The following is a 22,483-nucleotide window of genomic DNA, read 5'->3' on the forward strand; positions in this document are numbered from 1 at the left end:
GCGGCTGGCGGAGCCTCCTCAGAGCGGCCGGGGCGGGATCGGCGCTGACGGCACTGACGGGGCGGACGGGCCAGCACCGGCGGAGCGGCCGCGGCTCCCGAGCGGGCGGCTCCTCTTCCTCCCTCCTTCTCCTCCTCCCTTCTCCCTCCTCCTCCCTCCTCCCTCCCGCATCCTCCTCGCCCGCCTCCGCCCTCCCCCCCACGCAGGCACCGCAGTTCCCGGCACGGACAACATGGCGGCGGTGTCGGGGGCCGGGGCTGCGGGCGGCTCCGCCAGCGCCGGCGGCCCGGAGATGGTGCGGGGACAAGTGTTCGACGTTGGGCCGCGCTACACCAACCTCTCCTACATCGGCGAGGGGGCCTACGGCATGGTGTGGTAAGTGCGGCCGCCGGGGCAGCGCCCTTGCCCCGGACAACTCCCTCCCTCCCTCCCTCCCTCCCTCCTCCTTCCCGCCGCCCTGCCCGGCCCCGGGCCCTGCCCGCCCTTGCCCTCAGGGAGGGGGAGCAGCTCGGCCTTGCTTTCCTCAGCCCTGCCTCTCCCTCCGTGTTCCCGAGGTTGTCCCTCCGGCATCACCCTTCCTTCCCTTCCCTCCCTGCACACCCCCCCCGCTCCATCCCTTCCTCGGTGGGTGCAGCCCAGCGGCTCGTTTGGTTTCACTCGACTATTTGTTTTCTTTAATATTTTTTTTCCTCTGGAGCGGGCCGCTCTCGTTGTTTCCTCCCGTCTCCGTAGTGCGATTGCGGGCGTTCAGGGAGGGAGGGGAGGCGGTGAGATCCCGCGGCTCTCCCCGTGCCCTGCCAGGGCTCACCTGGCTGCAGCAGCCACAGGTCGCAGGGGGGGTAGAAAAAGTGAATCTGAGCAGTACGAGTGCCTGCCCCTGCCTGGCTTTGCTCAGGACGTGCTGTCTGTGCTGCAGAGCCGGCCAGATTAGCGCCTGCATTAACGTGTGTGCAGGTGAAAGTTCTCTGCAGCCGTCCTAGCTCTAAGATTATTTTATGTTATGAAGACTTAATATTAAGTCTCGCTAAAAACGATCGTATGTGTTTTCTTTGGGTAGCATCAGTCTTAAAGAGCGAGGTGAACGAACTGCAAAAATCGTGAACTACTGAAGACGTGAACTAACCGGATTAAGAGTGTGAGGTGGATTTTTTTAGCGATCTAAATGAGTTGCGGTGATGCTATGTGATGGTGTATCTAGTGACTGGGTTAGAAACCTGGCATGTTCAGTGACCTTACTGAGGATTTCATATTCTTTTATTAATAAAAGAGGTTAAAAAAACTCTTACTCCTGAAATAACTTATGGGATGCAGGTGAAAAACTCTCTTTTTTAATTGTTTTGTCAACTTTCTTCCAACAACGCCTGTTTCTTCAGCATGGTTTTTGACCAGAAGTACTAAATTAGGTTTACAGGCTATGACTTCATGAAAGCTTTATCAGCATTAATTTCTCTCTTTGATCTCTTGTAAACTAGTGCATTTCTCAGCGAGGGCTCCTCACAGCCTTCAGCTGTACATTACAGATTTTTATAGCTGAAGGTTTTTGCACATAGTCATTGAATTGTGCAGGCCTGTTAAGATGAAGTCATCGTGTGTTTCGGGGTGGGAGCTTTCATCTAGGCCTGAGCTTAGCTGGGAGATAAGCCTCTCTCACAGAGTTTTGCGTTGTGGCCTTCACTTTTTTTTGCTATGGGAAGAACCTTCTAAATGTAAATCAGAAATCCCATTTACAGTGTAAAAATATCCTTGTTACTGTTTTAGTGTTAGAAATCACTGCAATATATCCAGTCCAAAACTTGTTGATGTAGCTTCTGGTATTTTATTATGGTTATTTTATCATCTGAGCCTGGGCAAGGAAATGGGTGCAGATAGTCTTGGTTCTGGCTGCACTGGTTTGCACTCGCAGTCTGATTTGGGAAGGTACTTGGAAATAGTGCTTCCAAGGTGAAGTGCTTCCAAGGAGCCCGGCTCTCGTCAGTGGCGTGTTAAATTGTGTTTCACTGACAGTATGAAAAGCTAGAATATTTCACCACAGATCAGGGATTGCAAGATGCAGCATGATGGCAGTTGATGCCCTTTTTTGGCATCACTGTGCCAGTGAGCAGATACAGGGGAAACAGGTCCACTTCTGCTCCTCCAAATGGTGTGTTGTAAAGTGTACACTGAAACTGTTTCCCCTCCAAATGCAAAAGGTTATCTTTTATTTAAAAACTTGTTCTAATACTTTGTATCTGCTGTGAATGCTATACAAAATTACTAACAAAAAATCCAAATCTCCAGTTCAGTTGAAATATGCACTTGGCTCTGGTGTGTTCTAAAATTATTAATGTAAAATGCTAGATTATGTATTTTGTGCTCTTAATTATTGCTCCTCTGCCTTGGGTGTGAAATGACAGGGAACAAAGTCTCGGTTTATACCATGTACTTGATAAGGAAAGTGTTTGATGCACTTGCTGTAGTTAAATGCCATAGCAACTGTACTTTATTGGAGTGACTCCGATTAAATGCAATTCCTTATCCATCACAGACGTCCAGGTTACGCAGTTTAGTGCCGTGTGTCTCATGTTTTGCTCTGGTTGCTAATGCAGTGAGGATCTGCAGAAGCCTCTCCCTCGGGGGTGGGGTAGAGGGCAAGCTGTGAGTGTGCAGATGGAGATGTTTCCTGCAACTGCTAAATCCATTTAAATTTGAACACTTTAATAAAGGAAAGCAAAGCAGGCCCTGATGGTTTTGTTTTAAACCCACAGCTAATGTGGACGTCGTTGAAGATGATGGTTATTTACAAGTGCATTGTGCTATAAGGCTTGTTATAGGAAACCAAGTATTTTTAACTCCTAAAATCCTTCACTCTTTTTCTTGTTTTTATCCTAATTATTATGTCTCTGGATTATTGGATTAAGGACTTGAAAAAATAAAATGCTTTTGATTATATTAATAAAAGGGCAAATGAAGTATTCTTAGCATAGTGCTGTTACAGTCAGTCTTCCATTTTGATTTTGCAGCAAAGAGAATAATGTTTGAGAAAGATTGATCAGAACATAAAATAACGGCACTGGAAATAGAGAAAAGTGTTGACTGAAGAGACTGTACACGACTGTTCTCTCATCTGGATTTGAAAACCCTTAAAGGCTTTTAACTGTTTTCCCTAGTGCAGCAAATTTTTTACATAATGAGAATTTGAGTAAAAATAAACTGAGCAGAGTAGTATATTTACTGCTGTGTTGTGGTTGTGCTTTCTCAGCTCTGTAAGCAGAAAAGGCACCTTATCAGGCAAACCCCCATCTTAATGTCCTCCAGTTAAGCTCTGCCAAAAACATCCATCCTGTGGCACAGGATTGCTCTTACTCAGAAATTTTGTTGCAGAGTGTGAAGTGGGTAGGAAGTGGATCCCTGTCAGTGTCCCTTTCTAAACTATTTTTGTTTCAACAATTTTGCATGTGAAATTAAGGGATGAGCAGAGAGCAAAGTTTGAGCCAAGATCCTCAACATTTCCTATGACTGCAGGACATTCTTTGAGCAATTATTTAGTCATACAGTCACATTTGTTACTCTGAATTAATTTATTCAAATATATGTCAGTGTTGTGTTTATTGTTTTCTTCCCTCCACTTTCACTTAAGAGTTGTTAGTTGTTTTGAGGGGTTTTGCTGTAAAGTTCTTTATGTGACTTTCCCTTTCTTTCAGTGATAGGGGGTTATCAACAGAATCAGTGGGATCCACTTCTAGACCAAGGGTGAAAGTTTCAGAAATAGCTTTCAAACACAACAAACTGTGGAAGGTTTTTGAGATTGCTTCCTCCTCCCCTAATGCGGGATTGGTTTTTTTTAATTATTATTTTTTAAAGCAACATGTTATCAGGCCATACTTTAAACATGCTGAAACAGCAAAAAAAACATGATAGAGCTGAGCTCTAAATTTCCAGTGTGACTTGTTCTTCATCCAGTTGGTCAGTGGTAATTCGGCAAGGATGATAATTTGACAGTATGAAACAAGGAGTTGTTTTGGAAAGAAATGGGGAATGGGAATATGATGGGGATGTTCTGGTTTATATCGTAGTTTTTGGGAGCCTTTTTTGTCATCAGGCTTATGTGAATGTGAAGTAATATCAGCACTGCAAATAACTGCTCATAAATAAGCATTTGAATGCAGATAAATGTAGTTGGAAGAAAACAATCTTGAAGCTCAAATCTTGCATTTCTTGGTCTGAATTTGACTGTGTTGTTACAAGGAGATCTTTGTGTTATTGATGTACAGTGCAAGAGTGATATTGGAAGTCAAGGCAGTCAACAGCTAAATGTTAAAGTAATACTGAAAAGAATATTTAAAACATTTGACCGTAGGTTTTTCAAAGTTCTGCTTCTCTCTACTGTCTCATGGAAGAACCCTACTTTTAGAGCATGGAAATCTGAGAAGTATATTCGTAAAGAAACCAAAACCAGAAGGAAATCAGGAATAGAGTGATCTGCAAGGCATGGATATTTATATTAAAATATGAAAAGTTGAATGGGATTGATGGTTGTGTAATACTTTCTTTTGAGTTACATAAAAAGGTAGGGTTTCATCCTCTGTGAGGGTCAGACTGGTGGTCTGGGGTGGACTGGTCAGTGGCAAGGACCCGAAACAGCCTGTAATGTTTTTTCTGCTAACTATTGCCTTGATCCAGAGAGAGAGAGAGAATCCTTTAATGGTAGAGTGAGTGCAGGAATTCGTGTCCCTGTCTGTGTGTGCTTTTAGGGAGCACGGGTAGGTGGTAATTAGCATGTTCTGTCTGTGTGATAAGGAGAACAGGGAGCTGATACAAGTTAGCCAACCTTCCTCGATGTGAGGATCAGAGGAGGGAATTAGGGAGTGTAATTGGTGGCTAGTTACCAGCTTCTTCCCTCTGGGGAGAACACCAAGGTGAGCACTTTGTTTCAGTTACTCTAACTTCTAGCCCTTACCTAACCTGACCTGGGAACCCAGAGGATCAATTAGAGCTGCTTTTCCCGCTCTCCCCAGTGAGGGACAGATGGTCCATGGGCAAGCTGTGCAGGAGGGATGGGCAGCAACCACTGACTCTGTCAGAGCTCTCTTTAAGGTTTATGGAAGATGAGAGGGAGCAACTTTTCCTGTCAGCCCAAAGCAATGGGATACTGGCTTCATGGTTGAAGAGTGCAGCTGATGGACACTTGCATTTTATAAATACACATTTTCCTAACACAGTATGAATCTAGCCCATGGAAACAGGCTGAGATAACTTGTGGGTCTTCTTTTAAGCATGCTTTATTAAGGAAATAAGGCTTATATGTTCACAGCATCTGATGAGATTTCATCAGTCCATCCATATATATGATTCTTGTACTTGTTGCCTGCCTTCCATCAAATTGGACAGATGGTACAAGTCTTAGAGATGGAAAGTTTTTCTGCAAGTTTCATAAAAATAGGTATTTTATCTATGTGCTACTCCACTGAGGAAGAAAGTGCATCGGGGGTCACATATGATAAATCAGGCTCCCCCAAAGAGATGTGACGTGCCCTGGGATTTATTAGTACTCTCGAGACCAGAAATGTGTAATTGTAGGACACCAGGCTCTGTTAGTTCAGAGGCTCCATGTTCAGGTGTGGGGATCTACATCCCACAGAAGAGTTGGTGCTTTACCAACTGAGTAGGTGAGGAGCTCAGCTTGTGTTAAAAACTAGTACTTCACTAGCATAGTAATTTTTTTAATGCTGCTTCTGTTAATGCTTTGTCATGTCTTTCAGCTGTGATCTAGAAATGAAAATAACTGATGGATTTGATATTTAATAAAAATATTTTATGACATCTTGCTGTGGAATATTTCACAGCACGATATAAGTTGAAAGGGATGTCTTAAGGTCATGTAGTCCAACCTCCTACTCAAAGCAGGGCTGATGTCAAAATTAGAGCAAGTTGCTCAATGCATCCACTCAGTATTTCCAAAATCTCCAGGGATGGAAGTTCCACAACATCTATGGGCAACTTCTGGTTGTAGTGTTAAACCAATTGCCCAGTGAAACTCTTGCCCTTAAAAACATGGGAGTTTCCCTTGCAGCCACTTGCAACCGTCGCCTCTGGGTCGCTTTTTGTCTGGGATCCCCCTTTATTAAACTTAAAAGAGCAGTTGGATGTTTTACACCACCACCCCTTTTCCCCTCCTAGCCTATTTAAACCCGGTTTCCTCAATTTTTCTTTAATGTCATGTCCTTCAGCCCCCTGTGCATCCTAATGTTTTTCTGCTGGATTTGGTCCAGTACTGGGAGAGAGGAAAATTGGATGCAGTATTCCAGATGTACCCTCCCAGCAGTAATCACTTCCCTTGACCTGCTGGCCACTCATGTAACGCAGCCCAGTCCATGGTCAGCCTTCCTTGCTAGGAGCCAACACTGCTAATGGATGAAGTTGGATGTTGTTCTGGTAATTTGGAGAGTACTTTCGCTTAAAGTGATGTATTTTAGGAACTTTTCAAATAATGTCTGAACAAAACCCCAAACCCTGCAACATGTTATTAAGCAATTTCGATTGTATTTGATTTTGATTTCTGGATCGCTCAAATGAAACATGTGGAGCTATAAGCATTATTTTTTAATATAACTTTTATTTTACTGTGTTCAGCAGTGTAGTTTGTTTCAGGTGATTTATCTGTATAAAATCTACATTCTGTTAGTTGCTTGGACAGTTATTAAAGGTGATAGTTAACTAGTGGATGAATTCTCTTTTCAGAAAGGAGTGTATTTTCCTTTGCTCTGGTACAACTTTTGTGAGTATAAAGAAGCTATTCTCAAACTCATCTTTTTGCAAGGTACATGAAAAGCCAAATACACTTTATTTCATTGTCAGCTTTGACCAGGTAGGTTAATAAGATCCAAGTGGTAATAAATGTCACTAATTCAGATGAGGCTATTTGATGAGCTATTGGTAGATACTTTGGCAAGGTTTCTTGTACTCCATGGGTGTGCAGTGGTGGTTGGTTTCTGTTTCGGAAGCATTCCTGTCTCCACCCGTTTCCGCTGAGAAGAGCCAGCACAGGGGCAGCCTCAAGTCCCCTCTGCCTCTCTGTATCCTGGTCTCCCAGGAGGCTCCTGGTGCCCCGGCTCCCTGCACGCTGTCAAGAGGTTGTACTGTACCTCCCCAGTCCAGTTGCCTCTCAGGGGTGGATTAAATACTGGTTTGTACCTAATAGAACAATTTGATTTGGGCAGAATCTTCATGACAATCAGTTTTAGCAGAGCTGTGCACGTGTTTTTACTATCCATCTTGTTTAGCAGTACCTAAAATTACAACCACCTAAGTTCTGTTAAGGGAAAATCTCTTCGAAGTTCTCCTTTTGTATTTCAAAAGAATTTTCATAAAATACTGAAATACTCTGTGGTGATTAGAATGCAAATGAGAGTATTTGTTACATGGTGGAAAGTAATTCGTTTGTGTTGTGGGTATATTTTAAGTACCAGCAGCTCACAATTAGGCTTCCAGTTTATAACGTGCAATTACTTCATTTTACAGTTTCTTTTAAAATTAGCAGCTGCCACTGCAGTACCTCACTTCTTGCTTGTTTGGAAGGAAGGCACCAAGTATTGCTGATGTGTCCTGAGTAAAAGTGCAGGTCATTTGAGCACCGCAAATCAATACTCGCCAAAATGCCTCAGTCCAGAATTTGCCCAATTTTACTGGGATTTGGATGTTGCAAAGTATCCCAAATGACATTCAGGCTGCCTTTTATGTTGGATTTCTTTCTAAGTGTTTCATAATTGTGAAATAGCTTTCTTTTAGCTACAGTAGCCAACTTATCTTAATGCTAACACCCCATCTGAACGAAACACCAAACTGTTAGTATGCTGAGGGTTTACTGCTGGCGTGTTATTTTTAAAAAGATGGAAAAAACATTCAGAAAATGCCTTGTAAGCTGATACTGAAGGGAAGGAACTTCTGATATGGTGAGATGTACACTTGGTGCTGGTGGTTTGACTGTTTTGTTTTGGTTTGCAAGTGCAATGCTAAACTGGCCATGGCAGGGTGAACAGTAGCAATGACCTTGCTTTCATCGGTGTTTCAGGAGAGTTTTCATTTTGCACTGATGTTTCTATGGGTTTAGGAAAATTCCTGCTTCTAAGGATGCATGGATGATTTTGTTCTACTTTCTGTTGGAATGAAATACCATGAACTATCTCTTCTGAAGATTTATATAGTGTGGAATCAATTAAGTAAGCTAATTACTAAAAAACAGAGTAATTATCTGGATCTCATGTTTTTTCCTTTTTCTAAAGCTGATTTTAGGAGGAGTATTTGGAATATAAGTCAGATTAGAATGTTACTAGACAAAAGACTAAACCACACTGGGGGATTTGTTAATACCATCACCACTCAGCTCTCTGGTAGTGCTTTCCCTTCTCTCTAGGAAAAGGGAGATGTTTCCTGCACAAATTTATGGTGCCTGCTTTGCTGCTGGGAAGGGTGGTGGTTGTTTTCCAGGCTCTGGAGTAACAGTGGTGACATAACTGACCTGCCATCACTGTCTTGATGGCTTTTTGTTGCCTCTTGAGAAGCCATAAGCACAGGAGGAGGAAGCTGGCACTTGACTGCCTTGTGTGGAGGCTGAGCTTTCGGGGCCCGGACACCTGAGCTGTGGTTTCCATGTCTGACTTGTGCTGATCTCAGGCTGTGCTGCTGCTGGAGGGGCAGCCCTTCCCTCTGTGCCTCTGCTCTGTCATTCCTTCTCCACTCTTGTGCTGGTGCCTACACAGCTGGAGAGTTTGCTGTGTTGGAAAACTGGTTTAGCTGAACAGTTACTTCATAAAAAATAAAATTTAAGGGTAGTAACTTGAAGTGATGGACACAAAGCCCTGTGAGTGCTGGTAACACAGTAAGGGAAAGGCTTCTTTGCTGTTCCTGCTTCGACTCTGAGCTGCTTCAGTTCTCTGAGCTGGCACAAAGGAAGGCACTGCTCCAACTAAAGAAGTGAGAAAGGGCAGGGATGTGAGGCACAGAAATGAGAGTGAACCACAACCACTCCTTTTAATTCACTGAGCCCTCAAGGTTGTCTCGGATGTTATTGAGCTCTTACAATTTTAGCCTGAAATTCATTCCCATAGGAATTACCTTTATAGAGAGAAGAAAGATAGTGATATTTAATATCATAATATTTTATCAAAAGCAATGGGTGCCTTTGGAATGAGTTTATTTCACAGATAGCCAAAGAGCCTTTAAACATAGCAGTGAAGTTTGTTAAATTTGGCACAGATGCTATCAAAGGAAATATTGGCAGCGGAGAACCAGTAAACCCTGAAAATGGGGAGAGTAAGTGGGAAGGGAAGAAGTAGATAAAATAAGATGTAAGAGTTTTCTATTTTTTGATGACCAACTTGAATTGAAGTGGCATAAAAGAGAGTGGGCATATATGGTGGTTTGAAGTCACAGTGCTTTGCAGCTAAAGGTATGGAAATTAAAATAGATGTTAGAACAGATTGAGAGAAGTGATTTTTTTTCCCAAACAACTAAGATTGATCAAAACACCATAAAGTTAAATAACATCTTTAGCCAATACAGAATCTTGGGTGAAATAGCTGATATTTTTCTAATGCTGGTGTTAAGGTGTAGTTCTAAAATTGCTCCTCTTCATAGTTCTGCTTTGTAGGTGACACAAATCATTTTGTCTGCCACACCCAGGATTATGAATTGACTGAGCTTCTGGCAAAAGTAATTTATTTAACAGACTCCATTTTGCATGACTAACTATTTGTTTTTGAAATACCAAGAGTGAGCTAAGGAATTAAACTATTAAGTAATTATTATGTGCATGGTAAATAGCTTAAAATTGTATTTTTTACAAGGACCCATCAGATTCTACTTTTCAGATTCTGAAAAATAAAATTGTGCCTTTATAACCTATTGGAATCATAGTCATAGAAGGGACCTTAAAGGTCAACTAAGTCCACTCTCATGCCATGGGCAGGGACACTTTCCACTAGCCCAGGTTACTCCAAGTCCCATGCAAGCTGGCCTTGGACACTTCCAGGGATGGGGCAGCCACAACTTCTCTGGGCAACCTGTGCCAGTGTTTTACCGGTTTCAGTTAGAATTATTTGAGCAGATACATGGAAGCAAATCTCCTATAGGGGGTTTTCAAAAGTGCCTTAACGCTGTGGCATGAAGGGCAATAACCTGCAGTAGATCAGAAGATGTGAGTAAAATCACTTCAGAGTAATTATTCACCTTTGTCATGGGAGGAAAGAGTTGGCATAATTGTAGCAGAAAGCCTTATTGTTAGGATTGATTTTGATTGTTTTGAGAAAGGTGACTGAAAAAGTAGGTGGTAATGGTGAAAGGAATGCTGTTGCAGTTTGACCCAATAAGCTTTAGAAGTTAACCAGTAGAGCAGTTCTGTGGTTGTTCCATGGGCACCTTGGTTTACTTGTGGTAAAATAAAGAGCACCAATTTAGAAATTACAGTTCTTTTGCCCCTTGTTGGAAAAGAAAAAAAATCAACTTATAAGAAATAGAAAACAAAAATAGTTTATTTAGATATCTTCTATAGTAAAAACCCAACCAAAGCCAAAGCAGTGATCATTTGATGATGAGCAACAGACAAAAAGGGTTAGGAATATGGAGATATCTATATCTATAAAATAAGGAATATGAGGAGTTTGGAAGTATGACAGTTGCTTTGCAGAGGGCCCATGATGAACAGTTTAAAAACAGGGATTTGTATTTTCTCAAGCCCAAAGCAATAATCCATCCTTTGATACTGGAATCCTGACAAAAACTACTTAAAAAACCCCAAACCAACCCCAAGATTTTCAAATAGCATGCAATTAGGAGTTTTCAGGTAAGGCCAGATTATTACTGCTGCAAATTGGATCACATCTCCTGTATAGTTATTTTAGTGTTCCCTTGTTACTCAGTCATCCCCTGCTGCCATTTTTGTATCAAGAAAGTGGGGACCAGTTGTCACTGGGTTTCGGTGTGTGCAGGGAGCTGTATGTCACTTACTCTGAAGTGTCTCAATTTTGAATTCATGTTTTTTGGCCTCTTCTTTCTTTATAAGCTGTCAGTGCTTATGCATGTTTCCCAAAGACTAAGAAGATAATACGTACAGTTATCTTTTAATAATCAGTGGGGAGTATCTGTAACATACCAATAGATGATTCAAGAATGCTGAATTACAGCTTATTTGACTTTTGCCCTCAGAGTAGGATGAAAAAGTACATGGTGCTCCTGTTAAAGTTGTTATAATCTTTTCAGTTCTTGAGAAGCAATTAATGCCTCAAGGCTGAGAATTTTTTGTTTGTTTGTTGTTTTTAAAGAATCTCATAGGTAGCTCTCAATTTTAATGGATTAATGACTTTCCTACATGGTAGGAATTAGTCTCTAAAATTATATCTTTAATGGAGAAAAATAGAAGTGTATAAAGATTTTTGCTTCCTGAATTCACAGCTGAAAAGCCTGGAAGATGCTTTGTTATTTAACTAAGAAATCAAAAGGAAAACTGAGTGAGACGTGGGTTGTCTGTTCATAAACTGAGATCTGTTGAAACAAGGCAAATATATCCTGATAGGAATAGACATTTATTCCTTTGAAAACCAGGTGCTGCTTCCGTAAGCTGGAGCTAATAAAAAAGTCTAATGAATAACATACTTATTTATCTTCAAAATATCATAAATAAATGAAGCAAAGTAGCAAATATTTATAGTAAACATAGATGTTTACAGTTGGTTACAAAAAATAAATTCAGCAGTATAAAAATGACACATTACTCAGTGTCCTCAAATTGGAAACTGTCACTACTTTTAACCTCTTTCCAGTCTTTCCTCTTTGTTAAAAGAATCATAAACTGTATGGTGTAGCTGTTCTCTGTATTTTAATCATCTAGAATAAGAAACTAATTATTCTGAAGAATCTAGAAGAGTTAATATCTGATTATAAAAAACAAGCCCCAAGCAAACAAAAAACTCCAGTCGCCCCTGTAAATCTGCACTCCTACCACCACCTCCCCCCACCCCCAAACATTGTAGGGAACAGTCTGTTATGGTACTGCTGGTTATTACTATGTCATAATACTGTGTTATTTACAGCAGTCTTAGAAATAAGTCTAAGCTATTTGCATTGTAACTTGATAAATGTCAGCATGTTGTGGAAATGTCCGTGATTGAGCTAAATGTAGACTGAATGAAAAGACTGAAGATCTCCCTAGATCAGCTTGCTTGCTGGGAATTATTTTTGCCTTTCCTATTCTGAGTGTAAGCAGAATTATTGAATATTTCAAAAAGATTCTTATCCCTGGATATGCCCTTGGAATCCTGTTTCCACAGCAACACAAAGCTACTGATAAAAAAATCCCTTTTAAACTTCAAATCAGTCTTTTATTTAGAGTTGTAATTAGGATGTTTGCCTGTAGCATTGTGTATTTTGTGTGTATTTCTGCATATGCTGAGAGCAGCCCGTAAAAGAGCCATGAGGTGAGTAATCCTGGGAGTGTTGGAAGAGTATCCCGTGGTGGGGTGAGCCCGCAGGCAGCGTGGCACGGGAGTGCTCTGGGGATGGGGGTGCCATGGAGGTTGTTTTGCAGTGGCTGTGTGAAGAACCAGCCCTGTGTGGGATGCAGGGATTGCCAGGAGCTGGCTCCTTTCCCCCGGCAGCTGCAGCGTGCTCTCACTTGTTCCACTTCTGCTCCGAGGGAAACATGCAGGGAATAGGAATGGATGGAAGGATGTGCAGCAGCCGCTGCGGGTGGAAGGAGCTGAGCTTTGGCGCTCGCCCAGATGTGCCTGCTGAAAAGCTCTCCTTCCCGGGGAGGAGTTAACGAGAGAGGGGCACATGGCACTGGCGGAGCAGTCCCTGCTGTGTGCTGGGCTGCTGTGAGCTGAGGGGCCTTTCTGGTCACTGCTTTTGGAAGCAGCCCCACCCTGGACTTCTGGTCAAAAAGGAAGTTAGTACTGGAGCAGTACAAGGCTAAAAACTGGCTTTAAAAGTTGTGTGGTGCAACTTCTTGGGTTATAAATGCTCATTTGTTTATTTTGTGCATCTGTGCATGATGTTTTACTTAGTCAAAACTTTGTTATACATTTACAAGATACTTAAAATTAGGAATGATAAACTGTACTGTGAGGGCTTGTATTGATTTTCACACAGTGTTGCAAAAGTATCTAAATAATGGAACTCTTTCAGGTTGTCACGGGATAGTAACCACAGCTTGAAATAGGAATAATGTTGTGGCTACTTGAGTTGAGTACTTGCAAAATCTATATTTAAATTTATCAAATTACAGATAAATAGCACTCACAGCTGAATGGTTGCTTCAGTTTGTGAAGCTGCACATGGCTGGGGTGGAAATAAATCCTTTTGAGTATTTAGAGTGTTGGTGACTAGAGTCATCATAATGTGAATAACACAGACAAAGGAATAATTATGTGGGCAGTGATCGGTATGCACTTATCAATTAGAAACCAGAAGCTATAAACTAGCACTCTAAAAGTTGTTAGTATGTGAATTGTTATTCCCACTTTACAGATTTTTATCTTCTCTGCAAAGAAGTCAAGATAAAATAAGGTTCCTGCCTTTAGAAGGTGTCCCAATTAACTGATTCAGTGGAAATATAAACAGTTGCGAGGTTTAGTAGAAGCTGACAGCCCAGACAAGTAGGTTACACTGTGCACACTGGGACAGCACTCCCAGAAGGCAAATAATCTAAACTTAGGGTGTGCTGGGAGGTGGATGGGATGTAGATGTGGAGCTCTCTGGTTGGACTGCAGGGGGAGCACGGGTGATTATTAGTCATAAAATTAGATCTTTAATTCCAGCTGTGGCTGAGATGTACCCTAATAATAAGTGATAAGCTGGTACATGGAGTGCAGGGGGGTGACACAGAGAGGACTTGGATTCTCACTTTTGTACTGGTTTCATTTGCAAACACTACCAGTGCACACTATGAGCAGCGTTCTTCTTCAGCAGAGTTCTGGAGAGGAGTGTGCAAATCTGGTGGCAGGTTGGAGGGAGATTGTGAGAAACAGGGAAAGCTTTGGGAAACGACTCAGTCTGGCCTACAGATGACCCAATTTTGATAGTTTATGGTGCTTCCTGGGTAGTGAAGTAGTTGTTGCTACATGGCTTCACAGGCCAAATAGGGGTCTGGTAGTAGCACGGCTCTTCAGTTCCACTGAAGTTCAGTCTGATATGTAGCTTTCATAGTTTTTTATAGCACATGTCAAATTGAAAAAGCACTTTTGTAAAGGGTCACAGAGTTTACTTAAAACCAAATTTGCTTTGAAGGCTGTAGAATGTGAAATGATATTAACTAGATAATACAGATTCTCAGTGTACCTGTATTATGCATGACATTTAAGGTATTATGCATGAGCAAGTGTACCTGACTGCTTGTATGATTAGTTTCTTGCTCATAGGAATTGAGGTAGTCCTTCATATGTTTAATCAAGTTACAGAAAGGCTCATCTTCCAAAAGCATGACAATAGAAATAAATCCAGTGTCCCTTTTAATGTTTCGACAAGGCAGTATTTCAGTTTTGCTCCCCTTAGCATGCTTAGTGGTGTTAGTGTGGAGAGATCTTCTGATACAAACAGAAGAACGTATGGAAAAGGTACCCTGGAGAGGAAATTCATTGCATCTCTACTGCAAATACTCAGCTTTTTTTCCACACTGAATTGTGTTTTATAGTTGAACCATCTGAAAGCAAAATTACCCATCCTTTTCTAAATAACAGCATAAACCATTTGCCAAGAAAATCCTTCAGGAACTATTAAGTGAAACAGCTACAAGAGAGGAAATCTTGGCATATTTAATTGATGAATCCAAGTTCTTTTAATCTGTACAAGGAAAGATGCATATTTTTCGTCAGTAGTCAACCTTTGCTTGAGAAGCAGTAACTGAGAGATTTAGCAACTATTGTAAGAGATTAGGAGCTTTTATTTATGCATCATCAATTGGTAAATACTGGCATTTTGCCTTTTTTCTGCTCTGCATAGCTGCTACTGTCCAGTCCTTTGAGAGGAAGTAAGATTCTGCATTGTGGAAGAAAAAATTGCTCAAGTCAATACAAAGGAGGATGCAGGAGGTTTGTGTATAATGATAAAATGGTTCACAGAGTTCTTTTATTTCTTTCCCCAGTCCAGGTTGTTTATGCTTCAGAGTTATTTCTGGTTTTGTTTTCTGCTTGTGCCCTGCCTTACTGGTACACTGTAAACCCTGCAGGTGATGAGCTCAGAAATCACTGTAGCCAAAGCACTTTTGAAGGCGATGGCAAGTTCCACTTATGGCACTTGGTTATTATCTATTTTGGGACTTAGGAGCTGCTAATGTGTTATCTATATATGCATATACATATGCAGCAGCAGCAGTTGTAATGAATACTTGCTCAGCATGTGGCATTTCAAAACGCAGGTGGAGCATCCAAGTTCAGGGTTTCTAGAGACAGATAAATGGTGCAGTCTGTGGGTACAGAACAGAGTTTAGGGATCCAGACGGGTCAAAGGGATTCTGTGGAGAAACTATGCAAAAAGGATGTTACATGTGCATGAGCTGTGTGAAGCTCTTACTGACAACACAAATTATATGTCAGTTTTAATAATGAAAGTGAGAAATGTTAAACACTCTTGTATCTAGTGGTGACAGTAGTGTCTCAAAAACACCTTGTTGCACCATACTCTGTTACTAGTAGAAGAGCCTTGATGTGGTCAGGCATTTGAATTCCTTTTAGGTCTCCTTTTCTAATTGGATTTTTGTATTTTATTCTGTTTTGCCTGGTCACCGGTTACCTGGTCATCTCAGCAGAGTAAGGCCAATTAAGAGAGTTTCAAAGAATGTTCTGGGACTAAATTATATAAAATCGGTGGGATGTAAAGCCTCTCCAGCTAGTATGTTTATTTTTTATATTAAATGGTTGAGGTTAACTGAAAGGTATGGAATTTGATTGTTTTTTAATTTCCAAACAATGCAGGAGTGACCAAAAGGAAATTTGAAAGAAACAAGAATCGTATACACACATTTAAATTCTAATTAATTGAATTACCATATACTTTTAATGCAAGTAGAAGGTATGATAATGAGATGCGTTGTCATTGATATAAACAGAACCATAGAAAACATCTTAAAACTTGTAAGGATTCATAACATTTTTAGGAAATAATAGCCTGCACCCAGATTTTAGAAATTTGTGTGTATTTTACTGAGCCTTTTAATTAGACTCAGGCTGTGATATTCTTCGTGCATGCGTAGGCATGTTGAACAGAGATCCTGAGCCTGCTTTATTGGGATAGCTGGGAATGCTGTTCTGAGCTCCTGGAATGACAGTCCTGTGAATGTAGCAACCAGTGTGTTCCTTAACGTGGGTCCCAATCCCTGTGATCCCTCCCTGCCCTGCTGCTGCCTTCCCTCTGATTGTGCACTTGGATACATCTTTCTCCTCTCGAACTCTGTTATCTTTGGAAAGGTGTTTTCACAAATTCTCCACCCCTTTTGTTCCTCCATGTGTGTTACAGAGGTGCCGACAGTGTACATCAATGGAGGGATAAGAGGTTGTGACAACGGTGTTGTTTGCAGGAGTTAGACATAGGATGTGGAATTCTGCTGCTTGAAAGCTGGTTTCTGAAGGCTTTTCTGTGCCCCACGTGAATGGGCTAACTCAAGATTAACTTTTTCTTTCAAACTTTTGATGATTACAGCATATAGAAAAAACCTCACGCTTGTTTGTTCTACAGGCTGATAAGAAAACCAAATACTTCTTCCTCTGTCCAGGATCCCAAGAATCAGCAGACTCCAAGTCAGTTGGGAAAGCCAGTGGCTGTTGAGACCCATATTTTTGTCTGTTCTCTGAACTAAAAGACATGTGTTGCTGTCACCTCTCTTCATTTGATAAAAATAAATGTAAACCAAGTGCATCACCCCTACATTCAATTGAATTCATATTCTTTCTTTCTGAAGTGAATAAATTTAATATTCATTATAATTGATGTTATTGATTCTCCTCTAGTTCTGCTTACGATAACGTCAACAAAGTTCGAGTTGCTATAAAGAAAATCAGTCCTTTTGAGCATCAGACGTACTGCCAGAGAACTCTGAGGGAGATCAAGATCCTACTGCGCTTCAGACACGAGAATATTATTGGAATAAATGACATTATCAGAGCTCCAACTATTGAACAAATGAAAGATGTGTATCCTTTCCAAGTGTTAAGTTATTCTGCATTGTTAGTGATGGTTGCCTCCTTCTCTGTTATGATTGTTTCTTCCTCTTCATCCTCTTCCTTACTAAATTTTAATAAAAGGTGGCTTCTATTGTTGTAAATCAAAAGGGAAATTAATAGTATTTGCTCAGTCCATAGATAAATAGATAAATTTGATGTGTAGATGAACACTAGTTTTGTCCTTTCTTGTCCAGGAAAAGAGAAAAATGTTAATTTCTCTCTTCCAAGGCAGAGAACTCTACATTGTAGAAAAGATTTAGCTTAGTCACTTAATCCTAAAATTATATTTGCTCTTAATAGAGCTTCTGTTAAAACAGATTGATTTGAGGAGAAAATAAAATGGCTAGACTCTGCTATAATTCTCTAAAATTTTCTTAAAGGATAAAATTGATACCTCTTAGGGGAAAAGAATTAAAATAAAGTAAAACACAATCCCCAGTCTTGCAGTGCTTTGTGCATTTGTGAAAGGTCTGAAACTGCACATGGGCAGGTAATTGCCTGATTAACACATGCAGATCTGTCCTTTTTGTTACACTGATGGTCCTTTTCACGGGAAGCTTGGGTTTGTGTGGCTATGACTTCATGTGTGTGTCTGTCAGGTGAGGCAGTGTTAGCTGGGAGGCTGTACCTGGGATACAAGGCCTGGCTTAGACTCACTCAGCTGAATTTCCCCCACTCCACGTGCATTTGTCCCTGCTGGATTTGTGGGTCATCGTAGATGTCTGTCCAATACAAGCCCCAGGTGTGTGTGGGCAGAAATTGGATTGAGTCCAGGTCAAATGTTTGCACTTCACACTATCAATATATTATTTGAGTTCAGCCTTATGTGGGGCCCTTTTGACTGATGTAAGTGCATGGTGCCTGTAAAACGGTGTCCTGATTGAGTGGTCCGGTATAAATACCCAGAGGAGAGGATGGGAATACCCAACTGGAATGGCAGTAGTGGTGTGTTTTCACAAAATCCTGGTTCAGTGAAAAGTGATCAGGGAACTACGCCCCAAGGGTTTTGCAGCCAAATTGAATTATGAGGGAAGAAAATTTTACTTAACTCATTGCTGTCAAAACAGATTAAAAAATTCCCTTTTTTAATGTTCATTGCAATCTTAGAAAAAAATCATCTGACTGAAAATACTGGGATTTAATTTGAGTAAGAGAGGAACCATTGTGTTTAATGTAGCATAAATATGTATGTAGTAGAGAAGAACAGCTGAATTTTTGAAGTGGGGAGATGGAAGAGAAAACTGATAAGAAATGATCAGATCTTTTACCTTTTATGCTGCTATGCAACTGCAAGCAAGTATCTTCGAAGCTTATTAGTCATTAACCTAAAACCTGCCTTTGTTTCTTGGCAAGCAGGATAGGAACCAGATGAAATTAAGATTCCTATAAAAGTCAAGCTCTACTATAAAGAAATAGAGGTTTATGATGATTAATTGGAGAGGACCACATGCTGGTACCTCTTAGTTCTGTAAAGGGCTTCATCGTGTAACAGGATTGACTGGATTCCAAACTTCTAAAGCAAGAAGTTTGTTTCATAATTGTCATGAAAAGACAAAAAAGAGAAAAATTGTTCTAGAAGTTCCATTGAGTACTGTGTGTTGATATCTAGTACGACACCACGGGTTTTTTGCTGCCTTACATCTAATGCCTTACAGATACATTGTGCAAGATCTTATGGAGACAGATCTTTACAAGCTCTTAAAGACTCAACACCTCAGCAACGACCACATTTGTTATTTCCTTTACCAGATTCTGAGAGGGTTAAAATATATCCATTCAGCCAATGTGCTTCATCGTGACCTTAAACCTTCAAATCTGCTGCTTAACACCACGTGTGATCTCAAGGTGAGTCGAAACGTCTTACAAATTTTCCTACCATGGTCTCCATAAACTACCTGCTATAACCATGAATGTGGGTTTTTTACTGGGGATTAATGCGATTTTTATCCTTGAGAGATTGCCAAGACATTATCTGGTTTGATAAAATAATTATCAAGACTGGAGTGACTAAGAATCTCTGTTAGGCTGCTGTAATGAGTGCATCACTGTTTCCATCTGGAGGTTGACTTGGAAACAGCCTCTTTCAAAGCTGGATGAAAATACTAATCTGAAGCAGAATCATGTTTACCTCAAAAGTAAACTGACAACTGTGTATATTTCAAGTTTTGGGTTCTCTGTTTACACTGTTAATGTTTCATTGTTTGTATTTGTGGGCAACCGAAGTGGCATGTGAGATTCAGTGCTGATTAAATGCACAGCAATTACTTGGAGAGAGAAGATTCCTAATTTGCATTTCCAGTGATGGATGCTGTACTCGTTAATACTACAGAAGGATGAGCTTAGAGCTGTTATGATTCTTGGAAAATGTCAACTCAATGCTTAGTGGCATTCAGTAAAGCAAACCAAGTGTGGAGAATTAGAACAGAGATAGAGAATAAAACAGAAAACATCCTGTTCTGTACCTTTCAGTTGGTTGAGTCTTCAGTTTGGTGTGATCATAGTTATCACACTTCTCCCTATGATATCTTCGAAAGTGAGGAGACCAGGATTTCAAAGTACAGCTCTCCATATCAGGAAGAGTTGTTTAGCCCAGGTCTCCTTTGCTGGAAGATACTGCATGAGGAAAAGAGAGAATACAATAGAATTTGATAACATTGTTAGTGGCATAGGGAGGGTAAATAGAGAACAGTTGTTCACTGTCCTTACCTATGAAAAAGGCAGGGGGGATGAAAGGAGCAGGTACCACTCGCAGCATTGTTAAACTGTGGAATTTCTTACCACAGAGCACTGTAGATATTGCAGTTTGGAAAAAAAACACCACCAAGCAAGTTTGCAGGGAAAAAAAGCTATTGAGAGCTACCTCTGGTTTAGAGTCCTATTGTGGCAAATTCAGGGAAGACGAGAGAGGCTTTGGAGTATGTTCCCAATTACGCTGTACATCATGTGTTTGCTGCTGGCCACTGATGGAGTGAGATTATGGAGTTTACAGGACTTGATTTGATGTGCTACAACTGTGTTTGTTTTATACTGTGTTGCTCCTAATTACCCTCTGTTTTTTAGTGTAGCTCTAACTTTCTCAATAAACAAACTTCAAGCAAAACAAAAATATCCTGTTCAAAGTGTGAACCAGTTGGAGGCTGTTACAATTCCAAGAGAAGTCCTTGCTGTTCGTATGCTGGTCTGTTCTAAATACTGGCTATGTGATTGGTTTGCTTTACATTCCCACTGCTACTTGTCAGCTTTTCCTAATGCACTGCTGGGCTGGTCACCTCTTGACTCCTGCTGTGGGATTTCAACAGCTGTTATTACATCAGATCCCTTCAAAGGCATTAACCCCTTCATGAAAGAAATGGAGTTAAATCTACAACTATGTGATGGAAGCAGGAAAGAACAGTTTGGGTGTAGCTCTGTGCTATGTGTAATTTAAGGAAATAAAATAATAATAGGCAATGTTTTAACATGAAGAAGTTGGGCATGAAAAAGAAGGTAAACTCACTGTACAGCAAAATAATACAATATGACCTTAGTGTGCTCTGTTACAATTCCTTTATCAGATTTTCAAGCAACCTGCCACTGCAATATGTGCTCCCTGGTGCAGAGTATAGGAGTCTATATGACAGCATTTGATTTTTCATAACCTAAAGGGATCTCTGGTGCTGTACAAATACCACATCTAAAGTTTGAACAGCAGAATTGGAAACCAGTACACGTTGGGTCTCGTCTATGGACGCTGAACTTGTATTAACCTGTTTCTTTGAGGGCCGTTGTGCAAGTCTGTGTGTCAGCTCTGCACAGGGGCACAGAGTTGGTTACTGTACATCAACTCAAAACAACATAGAGTGAAACAACTTAAAATCACACTTTTGAAAGAAGGAAAATAGAAGGTTTGTTCATCTTAAGTGGTAATTCTGTGAGCTTCCTTCTTTCATGGTGTTATGATAGCTCTCTTCTGGAGCTCAGAGTTCTACAGGTTGTAACAAGAGCTCCTTCTTTCTTCGCCCTTAAACATGATCTTGACCTCTGGATTATAGATTTCATTTCCAGGAAAAAAATATATGAGTCTCTATTGACCAAATGTGTTTGTGAATCCCGTGGCTTGTCCTGAGCAGCTGAAAGGCTCCAGACAGGAGTGCAGAGCTAAAGCTGTTTCTGTTTCTTTAGGCGAAGCTACAGACTTAAATGTTTGAGACCTTAAAGAGGACCTACCACATGGTGAATGAAAGCTGGTGAAAGTACCTCATTTGACTTAAGTACTGTCTCTTGTTACATATTTGCAGTGAAAAATTAGATTTGAGATTTCTTGAAAACTACTACTTGGAATCTTTCTCCAGTGAGAGTCCTGTGCAATAAAGATACTGGTCTCTTTTGCAGCCCGGCATCTTTGCCATGAATGAGATTAATGTGTACTGACGTGCCACTGACAGGCTGGAATAGGCTCTAAGTAGTATCTAACATTTTTACAAGTATTTTCACATGATTTCATGATTCTCTGCATCCAACAATTTGACCCGTTTTGTAGTTCTGTAAATGAAGTAAGTTACATAAAAACTCCCATGGCCATAGGAAATTCCTGGGCAAGTGGCATTAATATTTCAGAAAATGAGATCAAAGTTATTTTAAACAGATTCTCAACTAGCATGTTGCAGTGTTTTCAGTGTCCCACTTTACTCCAGCTGAGAATCTACTCATTTGACTTAGTTAAAACACAAACATATTATAGCAATATTATAAGTTGTGCTTTTCCATCTAAGTTGTGAAAAGTCCCAAGTGTTAAATGACCAAGAATTGTTACACACTGCAACAGACTTGAAAGGAAGGCAGTGAGAGATGTTTTTTTAAGGAAAAAATGTTATTTGTTTCAGAATTTTACCACTAACTGTAGAGATGCAACTGTTTCAACTGCCATCTTATTAATAACAACTAAACTTAAAGGAGGCCTCTCTGTTGCCTTTTATACAAATACACACGCAGACACAGGCTACTCAGCAATACAACTGCAGATATTTCAGTATGTTAGTAGTATTGTTGGGTGTCATTTCATTTGCTTAGTAAATGGTCATATTACATGCTTCTCCTGAATCTTCCCATCTGCTTGATAGCTTCACCCAGTTTTAAGTCATCTCTGTTTATAAAAAAAATCCCAACCATCCCTGATACTGATTGCAAGAACACTGTTTGCAAGAAGTGGAAGCTAAATATATGACTAGGATGTTGGCATCTTATTAATGAATTAATCTATTTATTTAGTGGGGAAGTAATTTCTTCTGTCTCAGCATCTGTTCTGTCTCTCCAAGGCATGA

The 22,483-nt window shown here is 40.5% G+C and overlaps 1 protein-coding gene across 2 annotated transcripts in view; it reads left to right on the top strand.

Moving 5' to 3' along the window:
* Positions 1–47: 47 nt before the first annotated feature.
* Positions 48–22,483, top strand: part of MAPK1 (mitogen-activated protein kinase 1) — a 35,984-nt gene continuing 13,548 nt past the window's right edge. Inside the window, exons 1-3 of one of the 2 annotated variants that reach the window (XM_017815506.1) lie at positions 48–375; positions 16,971–17,153; positions 18,839–19,028. In XM_017815506.1, the coding sequence (XP_017670995.1) occupies positions 233–375; positions 16,971–17,153; positions 18,839–19,028 (516 nt within the window). In that variant the 5' untranslated portion in view covers positions 48–232. The remainder of the gene's footprint in view (positions 376–16,970; positions 17,154–18,838; positions 19,029–22,483) is intronic. The other variant, XM_017815505.1, reaches the window with a different exon arrangement.

This window comes from Lepidothrix coronata, unplaced genomic scaffold (assembly GCF_001604755.1).
Source record: "Lepidothrix coronata isolate B3197 unplaced genomic scaffold, Lepidothrix_coronata-1.0 Scaffold51, whole genome shotgun sequence".
Lineage (NCBI taxonomy): Eukaryota > Metazoa > Chordata > Aves > Passeriformes > Pipridae > Lepidothrix > Lepidothrix coronata.